This window comes from Rhipicephalus microplus, chromosome 10, assembly GCF_043290135.1.
Source record: "Rhipicephalus microplus isolate Deutch F79 chromosome 10, USDA_Rmic, whole genome shotgun sequence".
Taxonomy (NCBI): domain Eukaryota; kingdom Metazoa; phylum Arthropoda; class Arachnida; order Ixodida; family Ixodidae; genus Rhipicephalus; species Rhipicephalus microplus.
The window spans coordinates 87387325-87415231 of record NC_134709.1 but is presented as its reverse complement, the minus strand read 5'-3'; the positions used below and the strand labels follow the sequence as shown (position 1 = coordinate 87415231).

Genomic DNA, 27907 nt, shown 5'->3' with positions numbered 1-27907 from the left:
AGGCACTAATCGACCGGCAACATGAAGCATAAAAAGAAAGGGGCGTGTGGCAATATGACCAAGGCGTGAACAGCATTTCAGAGTTCTCGAATGGTTGGATTTCCGGGCATTTTTAATCTCTGCATTGCGAACATTACAAAGCCTCGCATCTTTTGCGTGTCTTATGTGGGAACGTTATATGGCAAGATATGACTTGTCAGTGCTCTTGGCAGGTTTGCAAAAAACGAGAAGATGGCCACAATCAAAGCGTAAGTATCTCTACAGGTGTTTCGCACCACGTCTCAAAAACCTCATTTCGATAAATCGCTTTTCTATGTGTCACTACGTATCATAACATATTTTACGTGATCTAAATGCAGTTGTTGGGAATGTAAAAAAATAAAACGCAGACGGATCAGTGCGCAAAATTATCAAAAGATACACAAACAGGGCCAGACAGTAAAGAACGAACATTTTTTAAGAATTACAAAGTAACAAAGTGGCTCATTTATGCAAAGGAAGCTTCACGTGGAAATTCTGAGAAATTTTCACAATGACAATAACGAAATATCAGCTGGTATTAAATTGCAATCACGCATGAGGCGTGAAAAAAACTATTCATAACCACATGAAGTGCTTTCATAGTGAGACTAGCGTGTCACTTGACTCAATGAACTGAAACAAATCCCTGCAAGGCTTCTTCAAAGATTATTTCTTGCTTACGGTTAGCGTCACAGACGTCAAGCTCTTCATAGCTGCACACAATACAAACTACAGCCGCTACAAACTGTACGGCGAGGGCGTATAAAGCGTAATGTTATAAAACAATATCAGGGGTTTAACGTCCCAAAACCACCATATGATATTGAAAGAAGCCACTGTCGAGAGCTCCACACATTTAGACCACCTGGTGTTCTTTAGCGTGCAGTGACATTGCACAACACATGGGCCTATACTATTTCGCCTTCATTGAATTGAGACTGCCGCAGCTGGGATCGAACCCGTGACCATTGGGTCTACAGACGAGTAACGCAGCCACTCTTTCACCGAAGCGGACGTGCGTATTGAGCGTCTTGCCAAGTTGCGGTGTCAGGGGAGAGTATTGGCGTGCAAGTTTCAGTCGTTAACATTTTTAACTGGTGACTTAGCGCCGAGCAATGACAAGGCGTGTGAAGCGTGACGTTCGCAGTGGGTGGAGTCGTCGGTAATCGGGCCAAACGCGTCAGCTATATTTACGCATTCGCTATTGCACAGTATTCATTAAAAGTGCATAAAGACCACAAGATACAAGGCAATACTCGATATTTTTTTTAATTTACAATCCGGGCATTTCGAAAGCGAGCTAACAACACACACTGCGCAGTTGACTGAATACAGCCACTAGGTACTGGAAATTCAAACGCTATTAAACCTCGTAGCATCTAAACTTCGGACGAGGAGTGTACGCCTCACCTTAAGCGTGGGTGCTTCCGCAACTGCTTCATGGTAGAAATGGGTGTGGAGAAAACGACAGCTCTTAATAAAACTGACACGGGAAGCCACAGCTCGCGCTGGGACTTGTAACGATTATTAGCTGGCGGCCAACATTCACAGAAAAAAAGAAAGAAAGAATACACAAATAGGCGTGTAATGACACCATAGCGTGGGCAGTGCCTTTAATCTCTGCAGCCTTGCATTATTTGAGTGATTTCTTAACCGTAGTGTACACGATGGTGTGTACACTATTCCCAGATTGCAATGCAACTATTATTAACTTTTAGTGAAAGAACCACTATTTTAAATTGATAGTGAAAACCACACCATGACGCAACAAGTTTCGTCACTGCGGGTAAAAATAGCTGTAATGTAAACGATAAGAATCCAAATTAGTCTAATATGATCGGAACTGTAAACACTGGAAGAGAAAGTACTACATAGCCCAAAATGTTTGTGTTCAAAGCCGTCAGCAGTGTACTGGCTTTCACACGCTTTGAATTCATGTTTCATTCTTCATGGGGCGTAAATATCATGGTCAGCACCAGCTTGGCTAGGCCCACTGCCATGTAATCTGTGTATATTAGCTCAATCGGTTTTACGAGGTCGAGGTTTCAAAACCACACATTAAGCACGAAGTGGGACACAGTGCGGGTTTGTATACGTATACATAATCATGCGTATATGAATAAATGTATACTCATAGCAGAGTCCTTCAATGCTTTTCTGGTCACGAAACTCCGGCCGAAGTTTCATTCAGGGACAAAAGCTGCCGCTAGGATCGCCCCTGTTAGCGTGAAGGCTTCGCCGGCGGCCGGCGACGCTGGCGGGCCGGCTGTTTCTCCGTCGGCAATGCGCCTAATTTCATCTGCTCTTCATTTCCACCTGTAAAAACGCAACCTGTAAAAACGCGAGCGAAGTGTGCGTGTTTTTGATTCAGTTGACGCTTAGCTTAGCTGTGAAATAGAGGCAAGGCCACGCGTGTTACTGAGTCGTATATGTTGCAGCGTTCGTTCGTTGCGGTAGTCACGGCCGCTACGTTCTCGCTTTGAGAAGGAGGACATCTGGCGTTTTCGATTTTTGAGTAGTCTTTGCAGTTTCCTGCATTTGAGTTAACTAGCACCAGATTTAAATCGGTATATACAGCCCTGGGCGACATGCTGCGCTTAGCAAATAGGTGTGCAAACGTACAGCACGTTGGGTTAGCGCTGTGTCTGCGCGATTTTATAGCGCGCTAATAATGTACAAAAATAACCTAGGTTTGGAAAATGAGCATCAACATGATGAAGAAAAACGCTCACGAAATGGAAGCAGCATAATGAGCGCGCGTAGGAGTAAATGTTTGACACTTGAGCGACTTTCCCGGCTGTCAACATAGGTATAGGGTGTCAACAGAAAAACTCGTATGGTCAGTGTCTGACACACTCGTCCCACCAAAACGACAAGTTAATTGATTACTTGGTTATGAGGTTTAACGCGCTGACGCTATGCAGGCAATCGGGCGCGCGCCGTAGTGTAGCCAGAGTCCTTCAAGCATTGAAGGACTCTGGTGTAGCTCTCCGGAATAATTTTAACCACCCAGGTATCTTTAACATGCGCGGGAATCTCTAAAACACAGACATTTTCTCTTTTCGCCTCCATCAGAAAAGCGGCTGGGAACCCGCGTCCTTGGGCTCATCATCATCAGCACAGCGCCCTAGCCCCTGAGCCACCACGGCGGGGACACTAAAAAAATTAAAAAAGAAATACAGGCAAAGCTAGCCATGCTCCGCTTTGCAAATTCAAAATACCTGATTGGATAATCAAAATGTCGCCGCCGTGGATTTTGGTTCCGCCACACAGATGACAGTAACCTGACTGGCCACTTGCTGATCGTCGCAGGCAGCTGCCAAGCGCATGCAAATGACTAGAAAACGCGCCGCGGCTGTGGTGCAAGTGTTTATTCATACAAGTTTACGGCAATAGCATGGCGGATAAAGGAAATAAACAACGTCACACAAGCAACTAGGAACACAAATGTGCAAGTGTTTTTTGTCACTAGCAAACACAAAACACAACAGTTGGGCTTTACATAGCATGACAAACAGAACATCTGCTACCCATGGGGCTTGTTGCCACCATTTGCTGGGCAGTTTGCTCGCCGCGTCGCTCGTGTCAGCTTGTTTTTTTCCCTGGTGTAAAAGTGCAGGCGGCACCTCAAGAAAAAATGAACAACCTCTGCTGTGGTACCCACATAGTGCAACCTACAGCCCACACCAGCAGAAGCAATGCGGCTGTCGAGCAAAACTTGGTCAACAATGTTCGCATACACATCGGCACATGCAACTGTGTCCACAGTCAGTTCTTCAACATGTCCTTCCACAATGCGCAACAGGCTGAGAAGCTGGGATGAGGGCACTTGCAGGAATCCTCTTGACTTCTTCTGGATTAGGTCAGTTGGCTCTCGTGTCTGGCTCTTGAGTGTTCCCACGCAGTCAGTGCAGCTTATCGTTGAAAACTTCTTTACCACGTAACCGGCAAGATAATCAAGAATGCACTCTTTGGTGGAGAGCGTAACGTCAGGCACGGATGCATTGTTCACTGCCTCTCCCGGCTCCTCAAGAACGTCATCAAAGAGGACCGCCAACATGTCAATCTGCAAAATACATTCCAAGTTTCAAATCTTTCAATGTATAAGTTGAGATTCGTAAATGCAAAAACACATTATGTTTCATTTGGTTATTTGGTCATTTGTGTAGTGAAACTGCTCCTGAAAAAAAGAAACTAGAGCTAATAAATAAAAGCAAGGGGCACGTTACCTGACTGGAGGCAGGTTTTCCCTTGTCAAAGAGGCCCTGGAGCTTGAGCAACAGCTGGGGTCCATCTCCCTCGACCGAGGCCCGTTTTGGCGGCCGAACTAGCTTGTTTACAGAGAGCATCCGATAGATGAACAAAAAATGTTGCACAGTCGGCTGCCCTCCGTCACCAGCAACATGCCTGACGATGCCGAAAAACCTCTAGAAAGAAAAAATCAATTTATCGCAACAATGAGAAATTCATAGCACATTTATACACATAAAAGTCATCATGTTTACCTCTAGAGGATCTTGTCCGAAGTTACCAACGAGAACGTAACGAAACCCAGACAACAGCAAGCTCTCGATGAGTGCAACTGAGCTGTGTCAGTCTGAGGGCTCCACATGTCTGCTTACTCAGAAAGCAGACTTGCCTCTGGGTCGGTAATGTATTGATGTATTTCTCCCAGTTGTCCAGCCATGCAATGCTGTCCTTCAACACCTGGAATAAAATTATGCTTCATCTATAGTACACGAAAAACACTTCATAACACATGTAATAATTTCACAGCAATGTGTTGTGCTTCGTTGAATCGAACATGGTCTGGCCTCCGAGAGTTCAGGCAGTCGAACAGCTTGTTCAATGTTCTTGTGAATTGCGATGTTGCAGCCGACCCATGGAGCTTCTTGCAGTCTTCCTGCTTGCTATAAAACTCCATGGCCGAAGAAGTACTCTCACTGAACAGCTGTAAAATGTGTGGAAAAAAAGGATTTTAAGTTTTCTGCCCAAAACGTGTGAGCAGATGTTTTTGAAATACACTTTGCACTGAACATAGCTGCGTGCATGACTTGCCTGGACAGCCAACTTCACGCTCATCTTTTGGAACGTATTGGGGAAAATATGGGCTTTCGTTAACTTCGGTACAGCCCGGAGTCCAGCCTGTTCTTCTTCATAGTCCAGTGAGTCCTTGTAGTGACAGTGGAACACCTCCTGTCCTTGAGGGAGCTGCAACATAAAGACAAGTGACAAATTTTTTTTTAAACTGAATAGTTTATGCACAGGTCAAGGCATTCACATGCAACTTTCTTTTACTTACCAAAAACTTGCCCAATTTGAGCAAGTTGTTTCTGATGCACTTAAATATGTGCGGTGGATCAAATACAACGTGGACTTCCTTTGAGGGCTCACACGGGTGTTCAAAACACGTTTGAAGCTTGTGCATGTCCCCGTTGACACCTTGAGAGAAAAACAGTTTAATAGTACACTTGTTTTTCTACTACATCACTAACCACCGCTAAATAAAATTTGAAAAGACGTACCCAGAGATCTCAAGGCTGATTGGTTTGATGTGGAGTTGTCGCAGGTCACTGCGTCAACAACAACACCAGCGTTTGTAAGGTGAACAATGCACTGCAAAAGGAGCTTCGCCACGATTGATCCTGGGGCAGCACCAGAAGCACAAAATGTGCCCACAGTTTGTGACCACCCTCCCAGAAAAGGCCGAAACAGAAAGACCAGCACGTGGCCGCCGTCTTTGCCATGGTCACCTGGTCGTGTGTGTTCGGCGAAATCCACCTTGCCCAGCAGTGCCATGTCCGACTCGCGAATGTGGACGCTTTTTCTGACGCTCATTTCATCGAACATGAGCACTCCTGGAAAGTTTTGGGTAGGTTAACATCTTGTCTCAATTGCGCTGCTGAATATAATACAATTATAAAAATGAGTACTGCTTCTTACCTCGACGCTCTCTTTCTGGAACTGCTTCTAGCTTTTCACACAGAACCGTGAACAAAGTGCTGTCGAAGCCAAAATCAGCTTTCAGATTTCTGAGGTAGCCATAGAGGGTGCGGGGATTTGGAAGGGGCAAAAATTCATTTTCATGAAGAAAAGTGTAGACTGCTGTGGACTTTATCTTTAGCAGCAAGCAGTCATAAATCCACTCTTTTTTGTACCTGGAAAGAATGAATTGCAAATTTGTTTTCCACAATGAGCGTGTTGGAAACTATTCATGCAAAGCAAACAATAATGAGAATGGTGTTATAAAAACTGAAGAAAGTATATTTGCCCAAACAAACCTGCAATTTTTCCCGAAATTAGAAATAACACTACACAAAACGGCCAAACCAATGTCTGCCTCAATAGCATATTGTTTTGCGGTACAACAGATACAAATACATGATGAATAAATGAAGGCTACACCTTGAGATAACATTTTCAAACGCAAAAGGGGCAATACAATAGCAATGTTACGTGTGTGATGGGGTATTTGGAACTTACCGCGCAGCTGTTGCAGACTTCGCGTTGGCTTTCATGAGCCAGTGGTCAAAAATGAGCTTCTCGCGAGCCGAAAGCTTCTGAACGTCTTGGTGCGATCTTCTGCTCCTATTCGCTTGCACTGTCAATTTCGCAATCTTCACTTGGCACAAACGAAGTTGCTGCTTAGTGCTTCGAAGCTGGTCTTTAACTGCGTGGAGCTCTGAGATGGAGCAGACATTTCCCTCTGTCTGGCATGCCATCTCTGTGCAGCTTCCAGTGCTTATCACTCCACCTGTCAAACTAAGAAATATGGATCAATATAATGCGACATCACGCAGCACACAGGCAATACAGGCTCTCAACATAGTGAAACAAGAAAACAAGGCAACGCGAATGGAGGCTTACCATCATCTCCGGCTGCTTCAGGATCGCAGGGCTCTGTGCTGGAACTCACAGAAGCTGCAGTGTCATCGTTGTTCGGCGACGAAACGCGACGACGTTTTGCAGGCGGATTTTCTCGCTGTGAGCGCGACCGTGGCTTGGGCTTCGTAAGATACGCCGGCAGGTTTTCAAATATCCGGGGTATGGCACCGACGCGGAGCTTAGGCTTCTCGCGCTGCAGAAGCACAGATTGTCCACTTATTCTGAACTCATCGGCTCGAATAATGTCCGTGGTGTCGAAATGTTTCTCGCACACACGAACGGCCTTCGACTCGAAGTTGAAAGCGCCCGTCTCCTGTCGTGGAATGGCTCGCTTCCACCTGTCGCGTTGTTCGCGGTCGCTTGGGAGGCAGAACAGCGAAGCTTTTTCTGTACAACTCCGATAGCCAGAGCGGCAACCAGGTACGCAGCACGTCAGAGGCATGGTAGTTCACATAGTTTGCCGTCCGTGATGAGTGTAGACAGCTATACCACACAACAAACAAACCAGTAAGCTCGCGCTCCAACGCACTGCAAACGCTGCAAATGCGGCCGCCGCAGTCCAAGCCGCCTTCACCAGACTCGTAGCGCCAACGCGCGGGAGCTTTGATCCCCATATGAAGCTCTCCCATAGCGTTACGGAGAAGTTTCGTGACCAGAAAAGTATTGAAGGACTCTGATAAAATGAAAACACTTCACATTGATGTATGCATGTGGAAAGGACATAAAAATGGAGATGACCAGGACTTGAAGAATTAGAGGCCGATCAGCTTGCTGTCCATCGTGTACAAGCTATTTACAAAGGTAATTGCTAACAGAATTGGGACAACTATAATATTCAATCAACCAAAAAAAACAAGTAGAATTTAGAACAGGCTACTCAACAATCGACCACATCCATACTATGAATCAGGTAACCGTATACAGCTCAGAATACAGCCAACCACTATACATGGCCTTCATAGATTACGAGAAGGCATTTGATTCAGTAAAAATAGCAGCACTCATACAGACACGGCGGAATGAGGGCGTCGACAAAGCACACATAAACATCCTGGTAGATATCTACAGTAAATCAACTGCCACCAGATGTCACACAGGTCCCGTTAATTCGAGAGGCGATCGCCGGGCTAATTCCAAGGGCCGAAGTATCGGCCCCCCGAACCGCACCACGAAAGCGTGGACAATTTAGAAGAGGTCCTTTTTGGCGCGCCAGCGGACGCCGGCTGTGGCCCAAAAAACAAGTCAGAGCCGAGAGTTGATAAACAACACAAAATTATATTCTCAATAATGGCAGATCGAAAACAATACACAAAAATGCACACTCCACAACAGTTGAGTACAATATGTCACCAAACAAACAACGTACTACACAGTACAATCAGCCACACTTAAAACAACGGACACAGACAACACTACAATGCAGTCGCATGCATTGAACGACCAAGACCCTTAAAGACTAAAGAGATAGAAAACCTATTCAGTCCAAAGTTCTTGGAATCAAAGTCTAGATGATACTCTTCCGAGAATCACTCACTCAAAGTCAAGCGTTGTTGCCGTTCCGCAGCCCTCGAAGTTTCTCTTCCAGGAAACCTCGCCGAAGTTTCTCCTCCAGGAAACCTCCCGTCTTCAATAGGCCACTCTCCAAGCTTCAAATTTCTTCGCCGGAACACGTCGGCTTCACACACGCAGCTGTTGCCACGCGTCTTCGCTCGATAGCGGTAAACACACACTCTTGCCTGTAGCTCGAGTCATCACCCCTCAGGTGGAAATCCTCTTCTTCTCCCGCTTTGCCCCTACGGACAAAACCTTCGCCAACAACACGGCGGGATACCCAACGCGCTCTGGCGCCAACTTCCGTCTTCTCCTGATCTCTCATCTCGGCTGCTCGGTTAAATACCTTGCGCGCGACATTCCAGAAGGTTCTCGTCATTTCGTCGGCGCGATACGCAGCGAAGGCTGGGAAGAGGGCGAGACGGTTGGAATGCCCTCCGCGGCCGATGACTCAACTCGCTATGACGACGCCCCCTTCATTCTAGAACTTTCGCGGGCTATCTCTGCCACCGATGTGGGGTGAGGAGGTTCGTCGGCGAAGCCACGCTCCCGAGAGGAGAGCGCGCGCCCCGGGGAGCCTTGGATGTTTGTTTTCTTTTTTTTTCCTTTTGACCTCGCGGCGTCTCTTTCGCGCGTTATCGCAAGAATTTGGCGGCGCGCCCATTTTTAGCGCTCGTTCTGAGACACCAGACTCTATCCCTAACTTTTTTTCTAGAGTGGGAAGAGATAGAGATAAGAGTAAATGGAGAGTACCTTAGCAACCTGCGCTTCGCCGATGACACTGTCTTGCTGAGTAGCTCAGGGGATAAATTGCAACTCATGATTATACGGAATTAGCCACGGACAGCAGACAGATATACATGTCTTAACATTATTCTGCAGAAAACGAAAGCATTGTACAAGAACCTCAGAAGAGAACAGCGCTTCGAGATAGGTAATAGTGTACTTGAAGTTGTGAAAGACTATGTTTACTTAGGGCAGGTAATAACCGCTGAGCCTAACCACGAGATGGAAGTAACTAGAAGAATAAGAATGGGGTGGAGCACATTCGGCAAGCAATCTCAAATTATGACAGGTAGATGGCCACTATCTCTCAAGAGCAAGGTATAATATCTGTATCTTGCCGGTACTTAGCTACGGAGCAGAAACCTGGAGACTTACAAAGAGGGTTCAGCTTAAATTGAGGACGACGCAGCGAGCAATGGAAAGAAAAATGGCAGGCGTAACCTTAAGAGGCAAGAAAAAAGCAGAGTGGATTAGGGAACAAACGGGGGTTAAGAATATCATAGCTGAAGTCAAGATGAGGAAATGGACATGGGCCGGGCATGTAGCGCGGAGACAGGATAACCGCTGTTCATCAGGAATAACTGAATAGATTCCCAAAGAAGGTAAGCGTGTTAGGGCGAGACAGAAAGTTAGGTGGGCAGATGAGATTAGGAAGTTTGCGGGTATAAAGTGGCAGCAGCAAGCACAGGACCGAGTTGACTGGCGGAACATGGGAGATGCCTTTGACCTAAAGTGTACGTTGTCAGGCTGATGATCATGATTTCACAATGAAAGAATGTGACGTTACCTGTACACACGTTCATAAATGGCGCTGCCTTCTTCTTTTCAATATTTATTTTTTCTTTATGGTTGCTTTGTTTCACGCGCAGTGAGCAGCCGAAGCAGCTGTGCAAGCCCGAGTGGTTTCCATCAGTAGGTCGCAAATACGGGCTGTTCCTGGTCATCGTGTCTGTGACGTCACTGGTCACGGCGACGCTTCTGGCCTTTGCCAGCCTGGCACACCAGGAAGGTGATTCCATGCGTATAATGGAGACGTGACACCTATCTCACTCGCTCAACTATTCACTCGCCCAATCACTCACTCAACTTGCTCATCCACTCAACTATTCATCTCTTATATACTTACACTTGCTAACTCGTTCACATACTAACTCGCTCAACTATTACTCATTCAATCACTCAAGCTCGGTCATTCGCTCACACGCTCGCTCAAATTTGAACTCACTCACTAAGAAAAAGGCTTCTTTTAACGTACCCATATTGGCTACTCAACATAAAGGCAATAACCTTGAACACTCCACCCGGCTGCTTCTTTTTCAACTTCAGGAAAAATCCTTCACCAAGGAGTTTACTTCTGGACGACACATACTCGCGGCAGATCTTGTTTCATGCAATCTTGTTTCATCCATACCATTTCTATGAATGCATGCTACAATTTAACAAACATTCTATGTACGTAAGAAATATTAGAAGAGAAACATTGTGGCAGCCACGATCTAAGGACGCGCCACCTCCTTTCCACCTTTGTCGCTCTTATTTTCATTTCCCAGCCCCTTGCCATACTCCAGTATACATGGTTATTCTATGCCTTATATTGCGCCTCAACCTCGCTTCCATTTGCCAACCTCCTGCTCTACTATATTATACTACGCGTTGCTATGCTGTGCTAGCTTTCCTTTCCTTTTTTCTATTATTCTAAGTGTCTTTGTCAGATTTTTCTTTCCTGTTTATGTCTCTCTCTCTCTGTATTTTTTCGCTTAATCTCATCCTTGCTTCTCTTGCACACTCCCTTCTATGCTATACTACAGAGGGCTATACTATGCTGTCTTTGTCTTTGTTCGATGTCTTCCTACTTCTTCGCGCTTCCTTCCCCTGCCCTCTCTTGCAGTCCAGTGTACATGATATATGTATCTATACTTGTATACTAATATGAAGGCATTAAGTATGGTGAAGTGTAGCAATCTTGCCTGTTATATTTTTGTGACTCTGATTTTTACGTTATCACTGTTACCCACTGCATGCCTATAGACTTCACATCTTGTCTCTCCATTCCCGTACCATTTCGACTAGTTTCGCGAAGCTTAGGTGATAAAGAAGGGCCGTTTCTCGGCTGCAAGGTGGAGTGCCCGAATAATAATAATAATAATTACTGGGGCTTCGCGTCTAAGCACGATATGATTATGAGATACGCTGTAGTGGAGGCACCTTAATCTGACTATCCGAGTTTCAGGCATTTCGCCCCTATCGAAAATGCGGCTGCCACAGCTGGGATTCGATCCCGTGACCTGCGGGTCAGCAGACGAGGGACTATAACCAATAAACCACCGTAGCGTGTGTGGTGCGACCCAGGAGGTGGCACAGTGTGGCGGAGAAAGTGGCTTATTCTCTATATTACAATAGCAACAATTCTAGCTTCCCTACTCTACGACCAAATATGATAGCTATGTAGTCTTTGGAGCAGGAAAAATACTTTTTTTCCAGTGTGACACATTCCCCAAGCTCATATGATGTCCCTAAAGAATGTTTTGCCATTATTATGAAATAAATGAAAAAGAGAACCCTTAAATTTTGCACTTTGTTGCATTAGGGGCGCCACTATGTACATTTTTCTGTTAAATCAACGATCCGTTTTTTTTAACGTCCACTCATACCACGTAACAAGAGCCTGCTTGCTTTATAACTCTTACGTTACCGATATTCTTTACATAACGAATAAAGGTTTACTGACAGGATAGTAGACAGGTGGGCAAATTGGTTTGGGCTCATTATTGTTGTCCATGATACATTATTTTTGAGAATTTGTGCCCACAAAATGAAATGCGAAAGTATACAAGCAATTCAAGCCCTACTCCAACTAATAGCGGCAAGAACAGTGTGGACCGTCGAAGAATATAATCACCAGTGTAGCGCATCGGCCTGTTATGGCAGCGGCATTGAAAATTCCAGCGTTATCGTTAGTGGCCGCAGATTAGTTCGAGAAAGAACCCTATTATTTGCCAGTGTCCTACAGTCTAATACGAATTTCTAAAACCATCTGCGAAATTTCCAGTCACTTAGGTGTGGTTTGCCCAAGGCAATAGTTAAACCTGTAATGAATTAGCTACTGAAAAACAAAAAAGCATTCGTAGCAGCGTCACAAGGCAACGCGACAACGAATAAACATGAAAGGGAAAGACAAGACATGCCTTGTGGTCTCAGCTTACTTTTTTCAAATCTAAAACATAGCTTTATCAGCCTTTATCGCCCACGCAAATAAATACTGCCTTTGTGGAGCAATCACGTCGATAACGGCTTCAACTATTTTTGTTTGTGTGTTTGTTTGTTATGATGGCATTGAAAGTTATTCGCGTGATGGCGGGAAATTTTGATTGAACCTGATTAGCTTACGTAGTCGCAGCCAGTAGGCTGGGTCAGTGATGGTCAGCGAGGGTGTCGAAGTGGATACCAAAGGTATGGAACGCCACCGAGTGTGGTTGTGAAGTAGGTAATGAAATCAAGAAGGCTGTCCCGAAAACACTTCAATCGATTCGTGCAGAACAAGGTTCATTGAACATTTTTTGAGGGAGGCTTTCGCCTCGAAATGAATGTAAATGATAGATGATGATCTGCTGGTTGCTCAAGTTTCACCCTTCAATAATTGTCTAATTTGTGCATCTCAGGTAGACAGGGGGGGGGGGGGGACTAAAGTTATTTTCTATAGCTGCTGTGCTGTCGGCTTTAAAATGTAATGCGAGGTATATAACTATTAGTTTATCTATAAGTTACCAGACAATTAGCGTACCAACACCAACTTTTCTTCCTTTACAGCTCAGCTCAGCAGGTTTGACAATGACAAGGACACGGACGCTGAAGGAGGTAGGGAAGATTGAATATATCAGCGATGTCGTGAATGTATGCAAATCCGGTAGTACAATCACTTTATTTGGTTAATGCTAGAGACTTAGTGGTTAGTGGCATTGCAGTCAATAAATTTTATCTTATTATGAAATAACTGTATCTGTGTACATATAGGTGTCCTGAAGTAAGAAAATGGAAGCTCTTTCATTTTCTCTACTATTACAACCACGCAGGACAGGACGAGAACATGGAAGTCATTAAAAGGGCCTTCGATGAGAGCTCCGCGGACCAACGTAAGCTAATCTCTGTTCATGGGACGGGGTGCTTGAAGCACAGTGAATATTTATACTCACAATGACTACATCACCAAATGTAAAAATCAGTGAGCAAGACTTTACCGTGGCATCTTTAAGAAAGAACAAAGATTCTGGCGTGACAATGGGAGAAGACATGCATTCCCTCTTTGCTTCAGCAGCTGCGCATTCGTCAAGCCAATTTTCCAGACGTCCAGACCACGACGACATGCTCGTCAACCGGAACATTCTCTTTTCTAATATTCCCCATTGGTTTGCTTTGTGTGTTACGTATTGCTGATAAGGTGTGAGTTACGGCTGATTTCTTTTTTCTCGGGATTTCCTTTTTCTCAAACGAAATTAAATTCTAAAAGTTCGATGGCGTAAGCGTATGCTACACGCATACGCTTACGCCATCGAACTTTTAGAATTTAATTTCGTATAGCTGTTTAAATTGAATTAGGGTGTAGGCGAGCTGCCTTGTTTTAGAACGTAGCTAAAATATTGCCTGTTTGCGTACACTTGATAATTGCGTAAAGGCAAAAGAGAAGCAGCTACTCCACACCAGGGACATTCTATTGATTGTCGTGAACTTATGCGATTCTTCTTCCAGAGAGTGCACCGATGAAATACATGGGCAAGTATCATATTGTGACGCCTATTCGATGTCACTGCCATTGACGTTCACATCTCCTCTTGTTATTTTCACTCCAGTCATTACCATGACGCACTGGTAATTTATATCACTATGGATGACATTGCTAGCACTATGCACAATTTTCTACTAAGAAAACCAAATGAGGCTGCTATAAATACCTACCTGGTGCTCGCATTTCTGATGCTATGAATGTATTTCTGGTACGCGGTAGAGCACTGCGAACATGAACAAGTAAAATTTATGTAAATTTCGCGCAGCGATATGAAAATTTAACAATCCTTTCCATGTCGGACAAGCGAAGCTTCGTTTGTTCGTGCCTTACTTATCCTATTCGTTCTGTACCCCTTAGCCATCTGCACTTTGCATACCCCTTGTTCACCTTGACCAACGTGAATAATAATAAACTATATACATGATAACGAACAGCCTTGCGTGTCCAACGCGAGAGCTCTGCATGACGTCGTCTTCTTCATCGCCTGCTTCTCTCCCCGAACGCGTGCACCTTTGCACACGCTCTCCCACTGCACCGATTTGCCCGGCGTTGGATGCAGAAGTAAGAAAGGAAGAGAAGAAAAAAAAAGACAGGAAAGAACGAGGGAGAGTGTAGTAAATAAAGCTAGACAGAAATAGAACAAAACAAAACAAAAAGACAAACACTACAAAAAACAGAAAGTAAAAAAAAGAGAAAATATGTAAAAAAGATTAAGAGGGCCGCCGAGCTTCACTGTTGGTTCTAGCCTTCTTCCACTATAGTGCAAGCCGTGGAACTTTTAAAGACGATAGTTTTTCTTGGAGACATTCGACGGAAAAATTTTGGTCTGTCTGTCTCTACATTTGTTTGTTTGTCCATCCTAACAATACCTCGAACGGCCCCAAACGACCAACCACATCCGAAGCGCCCACCAATATTGCTCAAGGTTTAGCATTCATAATTGTGCAATTGTCAATTAGAAAAAGCAAATATTGTGCACTTCTGAGGCGCCATAACGACATGTCAATGTTTTGTATGTCTGTCTTTACAAAGAAGAGGCACACACAAGTAACTCGAAGGAATGTAGCGTTTAACGCGCTGCGCTGACAGTACAACGCGATGCTCAAGATGGTATTTCCAATGCTTTGCTACGACGGCGCGGTGGTGGCACCTGCCCGTCGCTTTGCATTCTACACCTTATCGCATCCATGACTGGCGCCCATCTTTCTCCGCGGTCGCGCACGCCTTCGTTTTCGAAGATAACTGCTAGATGGCGCTCGTGTCTAACGTGCCTAGATGCGCTTGTTCGCTTCCGTTACACGCTCGAGGCACTCTAACGCAGCGCCTTCAGAATACCATTCACTGATTTTCTTGCACAGAACATCAAATAAACGTTTTGTTCAATCTCTTCAGATGCAAGACTATCGTCTTTCGACGACATTTACAGTGTAACATGTAAATTCGAGCCAATTTTTTATTGTTTGTTTCTTTGGGTAATCACGATGCACTCGTAGGGAGCTTTAAGAATCGGAATCGCTGGGTGCCCGTGGTACGCACTTTTTCGGGTTTCACTGCAGTGGAACTGCACTTACCGCAGGATTTAGAAGTACACCAATCGCTCCACGAGAACGAGATATCTTCTTTGCGTATACAACAATGCCACCACTGAAGTCTCTCACTCATAACAGACATTGCTCTGAAACAATATATTCGAGTGTTATGCGAAGTAAGGCTAGCTTCTAACTGCTTTAGCGTCCAACTTTGCAGAGATAAAGAACTCTGGTGTAAGATAGCTTGGCCGCTGCAGCGAGTGCAGCGATCTTTGCGCTCTATAATACTTCAACGTGTACTGAGTGGGAGAGAAGAGCACGTACCGACGTATTGGCCATCTGCTGATGGTTGTCGAAAGAAGGCGCGCGCGGCGTCGCCAGACCAATCAAGGTTTCTGTGGAAGCGCGGATCCTCCCCATTGGACACCCCCTCCTCCTCCCCATCCCGAGACCTTTTTGCTTTGTGAAAGATGAATGGCACGTGTCTTCACCGCTTGAGCCGTGATCGGTGGCGGCCCTCACACGATTTCGCTCGCACATGGAGCACACTACGAGTGGGAAGGTTGCTGGGTGCAACCCTATTCTACCACTGAGCCACACCGGTTCTTGGGGCTTGTAGGCAATCTTGCCTTAGGCAGGCTTAATGTCGGAAAAACAATCACGTTAATACGACTTGCAAAACGTTTTAAAGCAATGCAAGAACAAACCGTTGTCGCACAATGTGACTAGCTTAACGAGTGGGTCGTCCACTGGTGTAACTCATTACAACAGCTTGTTTTTGTTCACGGCTCATACCCACTTCAGGCATAATTCCTCATCGATGTCAGCCACTGCATGAACAATTGGCACCAAGTTCCTTGCAAGTGTTTAGCGGATACCACGCTACACAGAAAAATGAAAAAAAAATAGCATAGCTAATGCTGTCCTGCTACTCTAAAATTTTTATTATTAATACTGTAGTGAGTATTGCAGCAGTTACGTGATGAGTGTTTATAAAAAGCTCTCAAAGGTCGTTCTTTTAGCTTTCGCAGTGACTGCGCTGCGCCTTCCATGCAGGCCTGGCGTTTCTTACAGAGGAAAAAAAACACACACACATGAATGTCATTTAGTGTAAGGAGTCACTTAGATGCATCAATTATTGCGTGCAGAAGCTTGGGATTACATCAGGCGTCAAACGATGTGAATTAGGCGACAATTAGCGCCACCCATTACACGACACTTTAATTTTATCATAATCAGCAGCAGAACCATAAACAGCAGCTGCGTAGGTTCACTTGTGGCCTACGTACGCGTCTTGATTTCTTTATTGATTCTCAATAGGAATAATTACGGCGTATCGGGCAATTAACAACTGTTGTTGCGATATGCATTCAATGATACTTTGAAACGGCCTATTGTACGCGCACAATCAGTATCCTTACAGCAGGGTTGAGGCATGCACTGATAACCAATGCAAGCTGCCTGATAAAACGTTCCGCATTCTGTTACAATAATTTCATGTTAGCTTACGGAATCCCTATGTTCTTCGTATGAATTTTACGGAAACATACGGAATTGTTGTAATGGCATACGGAACGTTTAAATAGAACGCATATTGTTTGAAGTCTATTGACAATCGGAAACATGCAACATTGATTTATGAAGTGGTTGAATTGGAAGGGGCTGATGAAAAGGCAACTTAATACCTGACAGTGCACCGACCCCTGCCCTAGCCTCAATAACGCACAAGACTGTGAATTGCGTATATATATATATATATATATATATATATATATATAGTGGGAGTAATAATTCAATGGGCCAGTTAGTCTTTGTGAAGGTATGGGATATGGCACAACGGGAGCGTTGTCAACAAGGATAAATATATTTATTTCCCAACAGTTTCGGGAGGGGTGGACCCCTCCCGAAACTGTTGGGAAATAAATATATTTATCCTTGTTCACAACGCTCCCTTTGTGCCATATCCCATATATATATATATATATATATATATATATATATATATATATATATATATGTGTGTGTGTGTGTGTGTGTGTGTGTGTGTGTGTGTGTGTGTGTGTGTGCGTGTGTGTGTGTGTGTGTGTGTGTGTGTGTAAATTACATTATGTATAAGAACAATATCAATATTCCGTGAAAATACAATATCTACATCAACTCAAAGCGTAATCACATAAATTGAATACAGCGGAAAAAAAATAGGTGCAAATATACAGTGAAGAAGGAAAGAAAAAATAGCGAGAAGAAGTAATTGAATACTCGTAAAAATTCTCTACAGAAAAAAAAACATTTAGGAGTAAAAACCTTTCTTATGAACATCAGTAAAACAAGTCAAAATTTGCGAATAAGCGAGCAGGAATATGCGTGCTTTGAAAGAGTTGAGACTCGTGTATTAAAATAAAGTACATGAGATGAGCAAATTTTATACAAAATTAGAAAGAAAAAAATAGATGTATCATGCTCTAAGCTTCAGTAGATAATCATGTATCTTTATTTTGAAAATTGCTGATGATCGACTCTCATTGAATAGGCTAATTGTGAGGCTGTTCGAATTTAAGAACGAATGAATAAGGTGTGCTAGCTTTTGCTTTCCGTAGCTGGTCGTAATCCTCTTACTGTGATAGGTGGTTTTCCTAAAGCTGTCTATTGTTGTTTGCTGAGGTAAGCATGGTTAAATGTATCAACGTTCAATTTAGTTTAATCATAAATGACTGCCGCCAGCTTATTATTGAAGATATTTTCAATTATTGTAAGACAACGTGCTTATGAAGAAGTGGGGTGGATGGCGTTCGACAGGGAACGTCTTCGATTATGCGCAGCATTCTTTTTGTAGTCTGTGAATATTAATTTTATTTGTTTTTGTTGTGGAGCCACAGATTAACACGCAGTAATGTAGGCGCGAATAAAGTAAAGTGTAGTAGAGCTGCTTTGCGACCCAAACGAATAGTAAGCATCTCATTTTTCCTATTACACCAACTGACCGTGAGACTTGCGTAGGAAGTTTATCTATGTGATTGGACGAGTTCAATGTTTCGGGAAAAATCACACCTTGAAACTTATGCGCCTGAACGCGCTCAATCGAACCCCCTCTGAATATAAGCTGCGGATTACGAAGAATAGAACAAGTTCAAGCCGAAAATATTGTATTTTGTTTTCTTAATATTTCATTATATTTGATTTGCTTGCAACCATAAAGACAAATGGTTAAGTCAAATGTTTGCTTGTTTTTCTAGATTATGCACACGAGGCCTGATTAACGCCATCGCGATGTACTCATAAAGGCAAAGCTCAAGCGCCGTCCAATTTTTTTAGTGTTTGTTGATGTTGAATGCCGTTTGGTGGCGTTGTAAATACTTACGCTCACTTAGGCAGGTGTGTCCACTGTCACCCTTATTATTCATGATGTACCTACACGGATTTGAGACCAAATTAGAGGGAAGTCGACTTGGCTTCAACCTCTCTTTCATAAGACAAGGAAAACTCATTGAACAGGCACTACCAGGTTTGATGTACGCAGATAATATAGTGCTAATGGCCAACAACAAGGACGATTTCCAGAAAATGATGGACATCTGCGGTAATGAGGGAGATAGGTTAGATTTCAGATTTAGTAGAAAAAATCAGCAGTAATGATTTTCATTGATAATGAGGAATGAGGTAGTGAGCTTAGAATACAGGAGGTCACGCTAGCGATAACAGATAAATACAAATATCTGGGCGTCTGGATAAGCAATGAAACAGAGTACTTAAGGGAACACGAAATATACGTGACGTCTGAAGTAACAAGGATGCAGCAGTGAAGAAAAATAGGGCACTGTGGAATTACAATAGGTATGATGTTATGAGAGGAAAATGGAAAGGAGTGTTGGTTCCTGGTCTGACGTTCGGCAATGCGGTCTTGTGCATGGGATCAGAAGTTCAAGTAAGATTATAAATTAAGCAACGTGGAATAGGTAGGCTTGCTTTAGGAGCTCACGGGAATACACCGAATCAGGGAGCACAAGGCGATATGGGATGGACATCATTTGAGGGCAGGGAAGCTAGCAGCAAGATAAAATTTGAGAAGCGATTGAAAGAAATGAGGGAGGAGCGTTGGGCTAGGAAGTATTTCAGATACTTGTACATGAAGAATGTCGATACAAAATGGAGGAAGCAAACCAGAAAATTGACGGATAAATACTTGAAAAACAGCAGCGGGCCAAACCAAAAAGAATTATCGGTTAAGAAGAAGGTGAAGTCCGCACTAGAGATTGATTGATTCGTGGGGTTTAACGTCCCAAAACCACCATATGATTATGAGAGACGCCGCAGTGGAGGGCTCCGGAAATTTCGACCACCTGGGGTTCTTTAACGTGCACCCAAATCTGAGTACACGGGCCTACAACATTTCCGCCTCTATCGGAAATGCAGCCGCCACAGCCGGGATTTGATCCCGCGACCTGCGGGTCAGCAGCCGAGTACCTTAGCCACTAGACCACCGTGGCGGGGCAGGTCCGCACTAGAGATGTAGCGAACATTTAAGCAGGAAATTGCCGAGGAGAGGATCTATGATAATACTCGGGGTAGTTCTCTACTGTTTGAGGCCAGGACAGGAGTATTGCGAACCAAGACACATCGGGCGAAATACGAAGAGGTAGACACGGTATGCAGCGCGTGTGGAGAGGTAGAGGAAACTGCCGAACACTTGATAATGTTCTGTAAAGGGCTTCACCCTATAGGTCAAGATGATGGCAGAAAGCTTTTCAAAGCACTGGGGTTGAGGGACAGGGAGGGCAAAATAGACTTTAAGCGGGTACAATTAACTAGAAGGAGGTTATCTGATTGGCTGCTGAAGTCAAGACACGAGTGAAAATTAAACCTTTCAGTGCGAAGTACCAGTCCTCAACCGCACTATTTAAAGAAAAAAAAGAGATAAATCTAGTTTTTTGGTCACTTGGTATTACAGCTTAAAGGCGTTAGCCACCGCCCGATTTAAAGAGTACAGCCCTATGAATCCATCCATCCATGTCACTGTCAATTTTCTTTTATCACTATTCACGCTACCGACCGCCGAGCCACAAGTGGCCCTACAGTGTTTGGGCTTCACATTTCGAAGCTCGTTTCGAGCACTCCTCTGCTATAGTAAGCTCTACATAAAGGTCATTCGGAAAATCCTTCATATTTGTGGGAATTATATGTGGGAGCCTCTTCCGGTGCCGGCAGTGGGTAGGAGGATGCCTTTGTAGACAGGTTGGCGGTGCACCGGAAGTCTCCGCAAAGGCGTGGGGTACCGTTCTTCTTTCAGACGACAACGAGTGGTGTAGGTCATTCTGAATGTTGCGTCGGTTCGGTGATCCCTTGCTCCTGCAGTCGGTCAAGCTCATTCTCTGAATCTTTACTTCTCTCTACATCTCTTTTAATCACTCGTTATTCCTTAACTTTTGTTATCTACTGCTGAGAAGTCGCCCTCTGGGGCAGACAGTTACGGGACTCACTCTCCTTTTATTTTCCCATATTTAAAAATCACTACCCCCACCCCACCCCATACCCGGTGTTTGCTTTGGAATCTTTCTCGTGTCCCGTATTTTTGTTCGTTCATGCCAAACGCATTCCTGGGGCTTCCAAAGATCCCGAATGAACCATAGCAACTCAACAACAGTTCTTAATCATTCTATTTTACTGTGATGAAAATTTTAGTTTATAAAAACCTTAATTTAGCTGCGTTTTTTTCACGGGCTAACGCAGCGTCTACCAACGTCACCTTACTGTGCCGCTTCTCCGCACGGTACCGCGTGGGAATCTACCCGTACGGCGTCTGCACCCACTTCATCTACTCCAGTGTGCCGAGCAAGGCAGATCAACAGGACGAGGGCGTGCTCTACAACTACGACCACGGTAATGCAGTCCGAGAAGACGCCGACTTCTTTCTCATCCTGTTGCTTACAAAAGAAATTGGCAGTGGCATAGGGTTTTCTTAAATTAAATAGGGGGGACTCTGGCGCCGCGATCGTTCAGCGACCATGGTAATGATGGGTAGTGCACGGATTTGCTTAGTTTTCGTACTTGCGGGCGGCAAATCGTATTTGTGGCTTCGTTTATTGCTGTGTATTGGTTTTGTTTCGAAGGAAAGAACGAACCCCCATTGAACTTTCTGACCCGATTTGAAATGGTAAGCTTAAAATAATAAGGTGATGAAGCGCAAGCTCTGAACTTTTACTAATTTTTGTTTTGTGACAAAACAGCTGCAAGCCACACGAACACATACGCAGTCAGAAGTAGGACGGTTAGACAAATCCGCCCGTGTACTACCCATAATTGCCATACTGGCTGAAGCGCCGTGCATTGTAGCTCCCATAGACACTAGCGCGAAACTTTGCTCTAGTGAATATGCAGGAAACTCTATGGGCAGTTGGACGTCAATGGCGCCGCTTCCACATCCATCACAAGGGTCGCCTTGAACTTCTCCGACTATGTTTTTAGTTTGCACTATAAAAATCCAGGATCTTTTATCTATTGCGAAAATGTGGGAAGCGAAGCCTGGCGGGTACGTGTCTAGCTTACTACTTATCTTTCTTACTTTCTTTGTTTCTTTCTTTCTCAATATTTTGCGTTGTTTACCTCTTTCTTTTCTTTTTTTCATTTATATAGTGGTATGCTCCTATGCCATGCGAGGAATTGGATATTCACCGACCTGCTAGGTCGCGCGACACCTAAACTGCTACAGACAGCAGCCAGGGCCATGCGTTTATATCCAAGCAACGATAAAACTTAAATACGTGAAATGACAGGTCACCTCACTGAAAAATCAAATTGCGATACCAGGAACGGCTGATCGCTGACAAGCTCACAATCGAGAGAGAATCAATTATTCAGAAGCAGCACATGCATATACCTACACCTGTGAGCTACGCTCCTTCTAGGGCTAACTTTATGTTCCTTCACCAGCACCCGGTTTCCGGTACACCAATGCCGCCACCGATATCAGTAACTTATGATCAGATAAAAAAAACAGAAAATATAAAAACGCCACGTGCGGTGAACGGCGCTATTGGCTGTATGCATAGTGTAAGAAAAAATGCTCCCCCCCCCCCACCACCTCGAAGTTAATCTTGAGGAAATTCTAATGCATTGCGTAGCGTCTATGACGGCGTTTCCCACATGAGAACCAAGCGTTAGAAGAATAATGTCTTTTTTTTTCTTACACCGTGCAGCCAATGGAGCTGTTCGCCGCACGTGGCGTTTTTTTTCTGATTAATTTGATCGATAAGTGGTCTTTAACATCCCAAAACCACCATATGATTATGAGAGACGCCGTAGTGGAGGGCTCCGGAAATTTCGACCACCTGGGGTTCTTTAACGTGCACCTAAATCTGAGCACACGGGCCTACAACATTTCTGCCTCCATCTGAAATGCAGCCGCCGCAGCCGGGATCTGAACCCTCGACCTGCGGGTCAGCAGCCGAGTACCTTAGCCACTAGACCACCGCGGCGGGGCAAAAGAATCACTGCTCCCCATCGGTAAATTGAACCCCGGTCTCCCGCGTGACAGGCGGGGATACTAACCCCTATAGTAACGAAGAGACGGCGTTTTTTTTTTTCTGTTGCGAGAAACGCAGATCTGGTAGGTAGTGTGCACAGATAAAAAAAAAGGCAGATCCCACGTAAAGTGGAAATCGATGCAAAGCACGAATCAGAAATGTTGATATGTCAGTTTAAAATCAGCACAACGTTGCGAGGGGGAGGTAAATGATGCCGTACATGACATCCGTGTCATGATTATCATGTTTGGATGTGTCGTTTACCTTCGTCATCTATTCACGTCACGTGATACCAAATTTAGTATATGTAGAGCTAGCGAAACGGCCGCGGGTACGCTATGAGCGTGGTATGCTGTCATGTTCCTACATCACACGGGTGTCAGGATTATCATGTTTGCACCAGTGATATATTTCGTCATCCATTGGCGTAACGCAACACCAAGCTTGGTATATGGGGAACTAGCAAAAAAAATTGCCCGCAGCTTCCCTCGGGGGAACACTGAGGAGGATGCGGAGCATATAATTGGATAACGGGGTGTTAAAGTGCGACTTACTTGGGTCGATGGCTAAATTGGTTAACGTGGTTGTGAAATGGGGTGTTAAATTGCGACTTACTTGGGTCGATGGCTAAATTGGTTAACGTGGTTGTAGGAGGGGGTGTTAAATGAGTGAACACGTACACACGTATGCGAAAGGGCGGCGCTGGTCGAAGGGACGTCGATCATTGTGTTTGTGGATTCGTTAAAATTCATTTCACCGCGACCTTGGACGTCGACGCGCCGTACAAACCAACCGACGAGCGGCAACTGAGCGAGCGAGCGCCGACCTTGAGTATATATACAGCTCGACGGCGCATGCACTGTCAGCTGTTGAATGTTCTCGAAGCGCGACGCCACATGCGCGTCCACTGGAGAATCAGGAGAATTGTAGATGTCGAACGCGGTGTGTAGAGGAGGAAGGGTGCACAGATGGTGGAGGAGTGAAGCACGCGCGGTGTGTAGAGGAGGAAGGGATGCACAGATGGTGGAAGAGTGGGCGACGGCGCGACGGCGCATGCGCGCGCGTCAGCTGTCGAATGTTCGAGAAGCGGTGCGGACGGCGCGGACGGCGCGGACGGCGCACTACAAGGCGCGAGTATAAGATGCTTCCGCATCTAAAAGGCCGCGAAAGCATCATGAATGGCCCAATATACTCCAATGTAGCGTTGACGCACGCGCACACTTACGTTAGCAAAACGAGAGCACTCTATAGTCTGACGCCAGGTGCGACCAGCGTGCATCGGCGCGGCCCGACGGCAACCAGCGCGAAATGCGACATGCTGCATTTGATGCCGATGCGTTATCCAGACATCAGAGCGTCTGCCTCTTTTCGAGACGGAGGGACGCCGGATGCACTGAAACGTGCATGCGTCAAAGCAACGCAGCGCGGCGCACGCCTGCGAGTATATGGCAGGACCTCATCTCCTTATATATCATATCAATAAACAAAAATGGCAGGACCGGAGCCTGGCGTGGCAACACCGCCGTGACGGAACAAAACGAACGCAGGCGCACACGCACGCTGTTTTACGTCGAAGTGTATTGGCGCCTTGACTGTGGCATGTGGTCACGTTGTCACAGAATACGGATCTCATGATTATCATATTCGCACCAGTCACATACCTTCGTCATCCTTTGGCGTCATGTGAAACCAAACTTGGCATATGTGAAGCTAGCGAAACGGCCGTGAGCGCATCATCTGTGTGACAGGTAGTCATGTTGTTACATGGCACGCATGTCGTGATTATAATATTTGGATCTGCCATTTATTTATGTCGTCCGTTCGCGTCACGTAATACCGAGTTTGGTACATGTGAAGCTAGCGAAACGGCCGCGAGCGCATCATGAGCGTAGCACGTAGTCATGTTCTTACATGACACGCTTCTCACTTTTATCATGTTTGCATCAGTATCACACCTTCGTCATCCTTTCACGTCCCGTAATGCCAAATTTAGTATAAGTGAAGCTAGCGAAACAGCCGTGAGTGCATCATGAGCGTGGCATGTAGTCATGTTGTTACATGACACGCATGTCATGATTTTCATGTTAGAGTCTGTCGCTTGTGTTCGCCATGCAATCATGTCATACCATACCAGTTTTGCAAGATGCTATGTGAACGAAACCACCGCAGGAGCTGCAGGACCATGAAATGGAAATCATGACATTCATGTCATGATTTTCATGTTATGACTAGTCAAGATGTTCCTCATACAGTCATGTTATGCCATACCAAATTTGGTATCGATACCATTATCGATACAGACAGACAGACAGACAGACAGACAGACAGACAGACAGACAGACAGATAGATAGATAGATAGATAGATAGATAGATAGATAGATAGATAGATAGATAAATAGACAGACAGACAGACAGACAGATAGATAGATAGATGGATAGATAGATAGATAGATAGATAGATAGATAGATAGATAGATAGATAGATAGATAGATAGACAGACAGACAGATAGATAGATAGATAAATAGATAGATAGATAGATAGATAGATAGATAGATAGATAGATAGATAGATAGATAGATAGATAGATACGCTCGAAGTTGCCGAAGTTCGCTCAGAAATCTTCGCATTTAAAAAGAAAACATTCTTCTGAATGCTGGGTTTTAATGCGTAAAACGCCGTTATGGACGCTACGCAACGCATTCGCATTTCCCCCCCGATTCTCATCGGGGGTCTCATCGGGGGGGGGGGGGGGCATCAGAACATCTTGCATTTTTGGCAAGATGCTATGATGAGTATAATGAATTGGTCCGCTAATGATGTTATGAACGGGAATGTTTTAGATGCGGAGCATCTAATACTCGAGGCTTGTAGTGCGGCGCCGTCCGCAAGCTTCCTCCTCCTTCTTCCACCATCTGTGCATCCCTTCCGCCTCTACACACCGCGCGCGCTTCACTCCTCCACCATCTGTGCACCCTTCCTCCTCTACACACCGCGTGCGCTTCTCCTCTTCACGAACATTCGCTAGCTGTATAATGTAGCGCGCATGCGCCGTCACGCTTCGAGAACATCGGCAGCTGACACGCGCGCATGCGCCGTCGCGCTTCGAGAACATCGGCAGCTGACGCGCGCGCATGCGCCGTTGCGCTTCTCCCCCTTCTCGAACATTCGACAGCTGACGCGCGCATGCACCGTCACCCACCATCTGTGCCGCGCGCGCTTCTCCCCTTCGAGAACATTCTACAATTCTCCTGATTCTCCAGTGGACGCGCATGCGCCGTCGCGCTTCGAGAACATTCAACAGCTGACAGTGCATGCGCCGTCGCGCTGTATATATACTCAAGGTCGGCGCTCGCTCGCTTAGTTGCCGCTCGTCGGTTGGTTTGTACGGCGCGTCGACGTCCAAGGTCGCGGTGAAATGAATTCCAACGAATCCACAAACACAATAATCGACGTCCCTTCGACCAGCGCCGCCCTTTCGCATACGTGTGTACGTGTTCACTCATTTAACACCCCCTCCTACAACCACGTTAACCAATTTAGCCATCGACCCAAGTAAGTCGCAATTTAACACCCCATTTCACAACCACGTTAACCAATTTAGCCATCGACCCAAGTAAGTCGCACTTTAACACCCCGTTAACCAATTATATGCTCCGCATCCTCCTCAGTGTTCCCCCGAGGGAAGAGGCGGGCAATTTTTTGATACACAGCTGACTTAACATACGCAACAAAATATGTGTTTAAGCCTCCGATAAGTAACTCCCTCATCTTCGTGTGCTCGTCATGCTATTCCGCACTTCGTCCCTATGTTTCATCTACACTTATCTAGGTGCATTTCCAGATAGTGACATCGCCGGGAATTCTCACCTGGCGTGCCTATGTTCGAGGCTGCGTGGAGATTTATTCGCATACAATTCAATGTTACACGCCACTATCAGTTCGCGAAATTGCCCTGCATCTCTTGTATAGCATATATAAAGTTTCCTATGTTCCTGCACGCTACCTCCGACGTCATCTTAGCATTCACATCGAACTTTCAAAACTTTTCGACAAACATTTCATTGTAATTCAATCGGAGTATCATTCTAGATCAGGTTGCGTAGGCAATTTTTTTTTCAACCAAAAGTACTCATTTGTTTCAAAAGAAGTGATACTACAAAATATTAGTCAAAAAATTTGAATTTCAGATGTTTTTGAAATGTCAGAGGCCTTCTACAAAATTATACCTGCAACATTACTAGGACTACTGCAGCATTATGGAGCTAGTGGTGTAGTTCTCGATATAACTAAAATCTGTTTAACACACACAGCATGCACGGCAATCCACTTTTTCCTTCAAAACTCTTGAATATATATATCGCATATGCATATTTTATCTAGATGAAACAAGCGTATTTTTTTTCAGGCACAAAAATGAAGAATTTCGCGAATGCACCTGGCTGCACATATCAAAAATATACTCACACCTTCTTTAAAATGTTTACATATAAGCTGTCCCGAAGCAGAAGCTGTTATTTTTCGCTGCCAAATCCTCTTTGAATTGGCTAACCAAATACATGAGCTCAGTTTAAATAACATGAAAATCAAATTTCCTTTCTACCACAAAATATTCTGGCATTTTTCATGTACATATGAAGCGGGATTACCACAAAAAAGTTTTATACGGCAAACATAGCAAGGTCTTTGCAAAGCCTTGATGTGACCATGCCATGAAGCTATTCACACGTACTGATGTACTAAAGATATTTTGCTGTGCATCAGGTTGGTATTTAGGTACTTAGCAAATTTTCATCTTTTTTTATTTTTTGGCATTTTTCACTCTGTATACCTCAACA

The 27907-nt window shown here is 44.8% G+C and overlaps 2 protein-coding genes across 2 annotated transcripts in view; one reads left to right on the top strand and one right to left on the bottom strand.

Annotated features, from left to right (window-relative positions):
- The first annotated feature begins 217 nt into the window (after positions 1-217).
- Positions 218-27907, top strand: part of LOC142774318 (chitinase-3-like protein 1) — an 85232-nt gene continuing 57542 nt past the window's right edge. The window contains exons 1-5 of the mRNA XM_075874712.1: positions 218-248; positions 10113-10252; positions 13051-13098; positions 13314-13373; positions 21277-21426. Of these exons, the coding sequence (XP_075730827.1) occupies positions 232-248; positions 10113-10252; positions 13051-13098; positions 13314-13373; positions 21277-21426 (415 nt within the window). The 5' untranslated portion in view covers positions 218-231. The remainder of the gene's footprint in view (positions 249-10112; positions 10253-13050; positions 13099-13313; positions 13374-21276; positions 21427-27907) is intronic.
- On the bottom strand, positions 3375-4370 carry LOC119174436 (uncharacterized). Its single transcript, XM_075875993.1, has 2 exons — positions 4251-4370; positions 3375-4087 (listed from the first exon to the last, which is right to left on the bottom strand). The coding sequence occupies exons 1-2, from the start codon at positions 4368-4370 to the stop codon at positions 3548-3550; spliced, it is 660 nt and encodes a 219-aa protein (XP_075732108.1). The 3' UTR covers positions 3375-3547.

Excerpts from the sequence above, each read along its gene's own strand:
- LOC119174436 (XM_075875993.1), bottom strand. The coding sequence starts at position 4,370 with ATGCTCTCTGTAAACAAGCTAGTTCGGCCGCCAAAACGGGCCTCGGTC. Across the intron at positions 4,088-4,250 it reads GAAAACCTGCCTCCAGTCAG|ATTGACATGTTGGCGGTCCT; the intron begins GTAACGTGCCCC and ends TGTATTTTGCAG.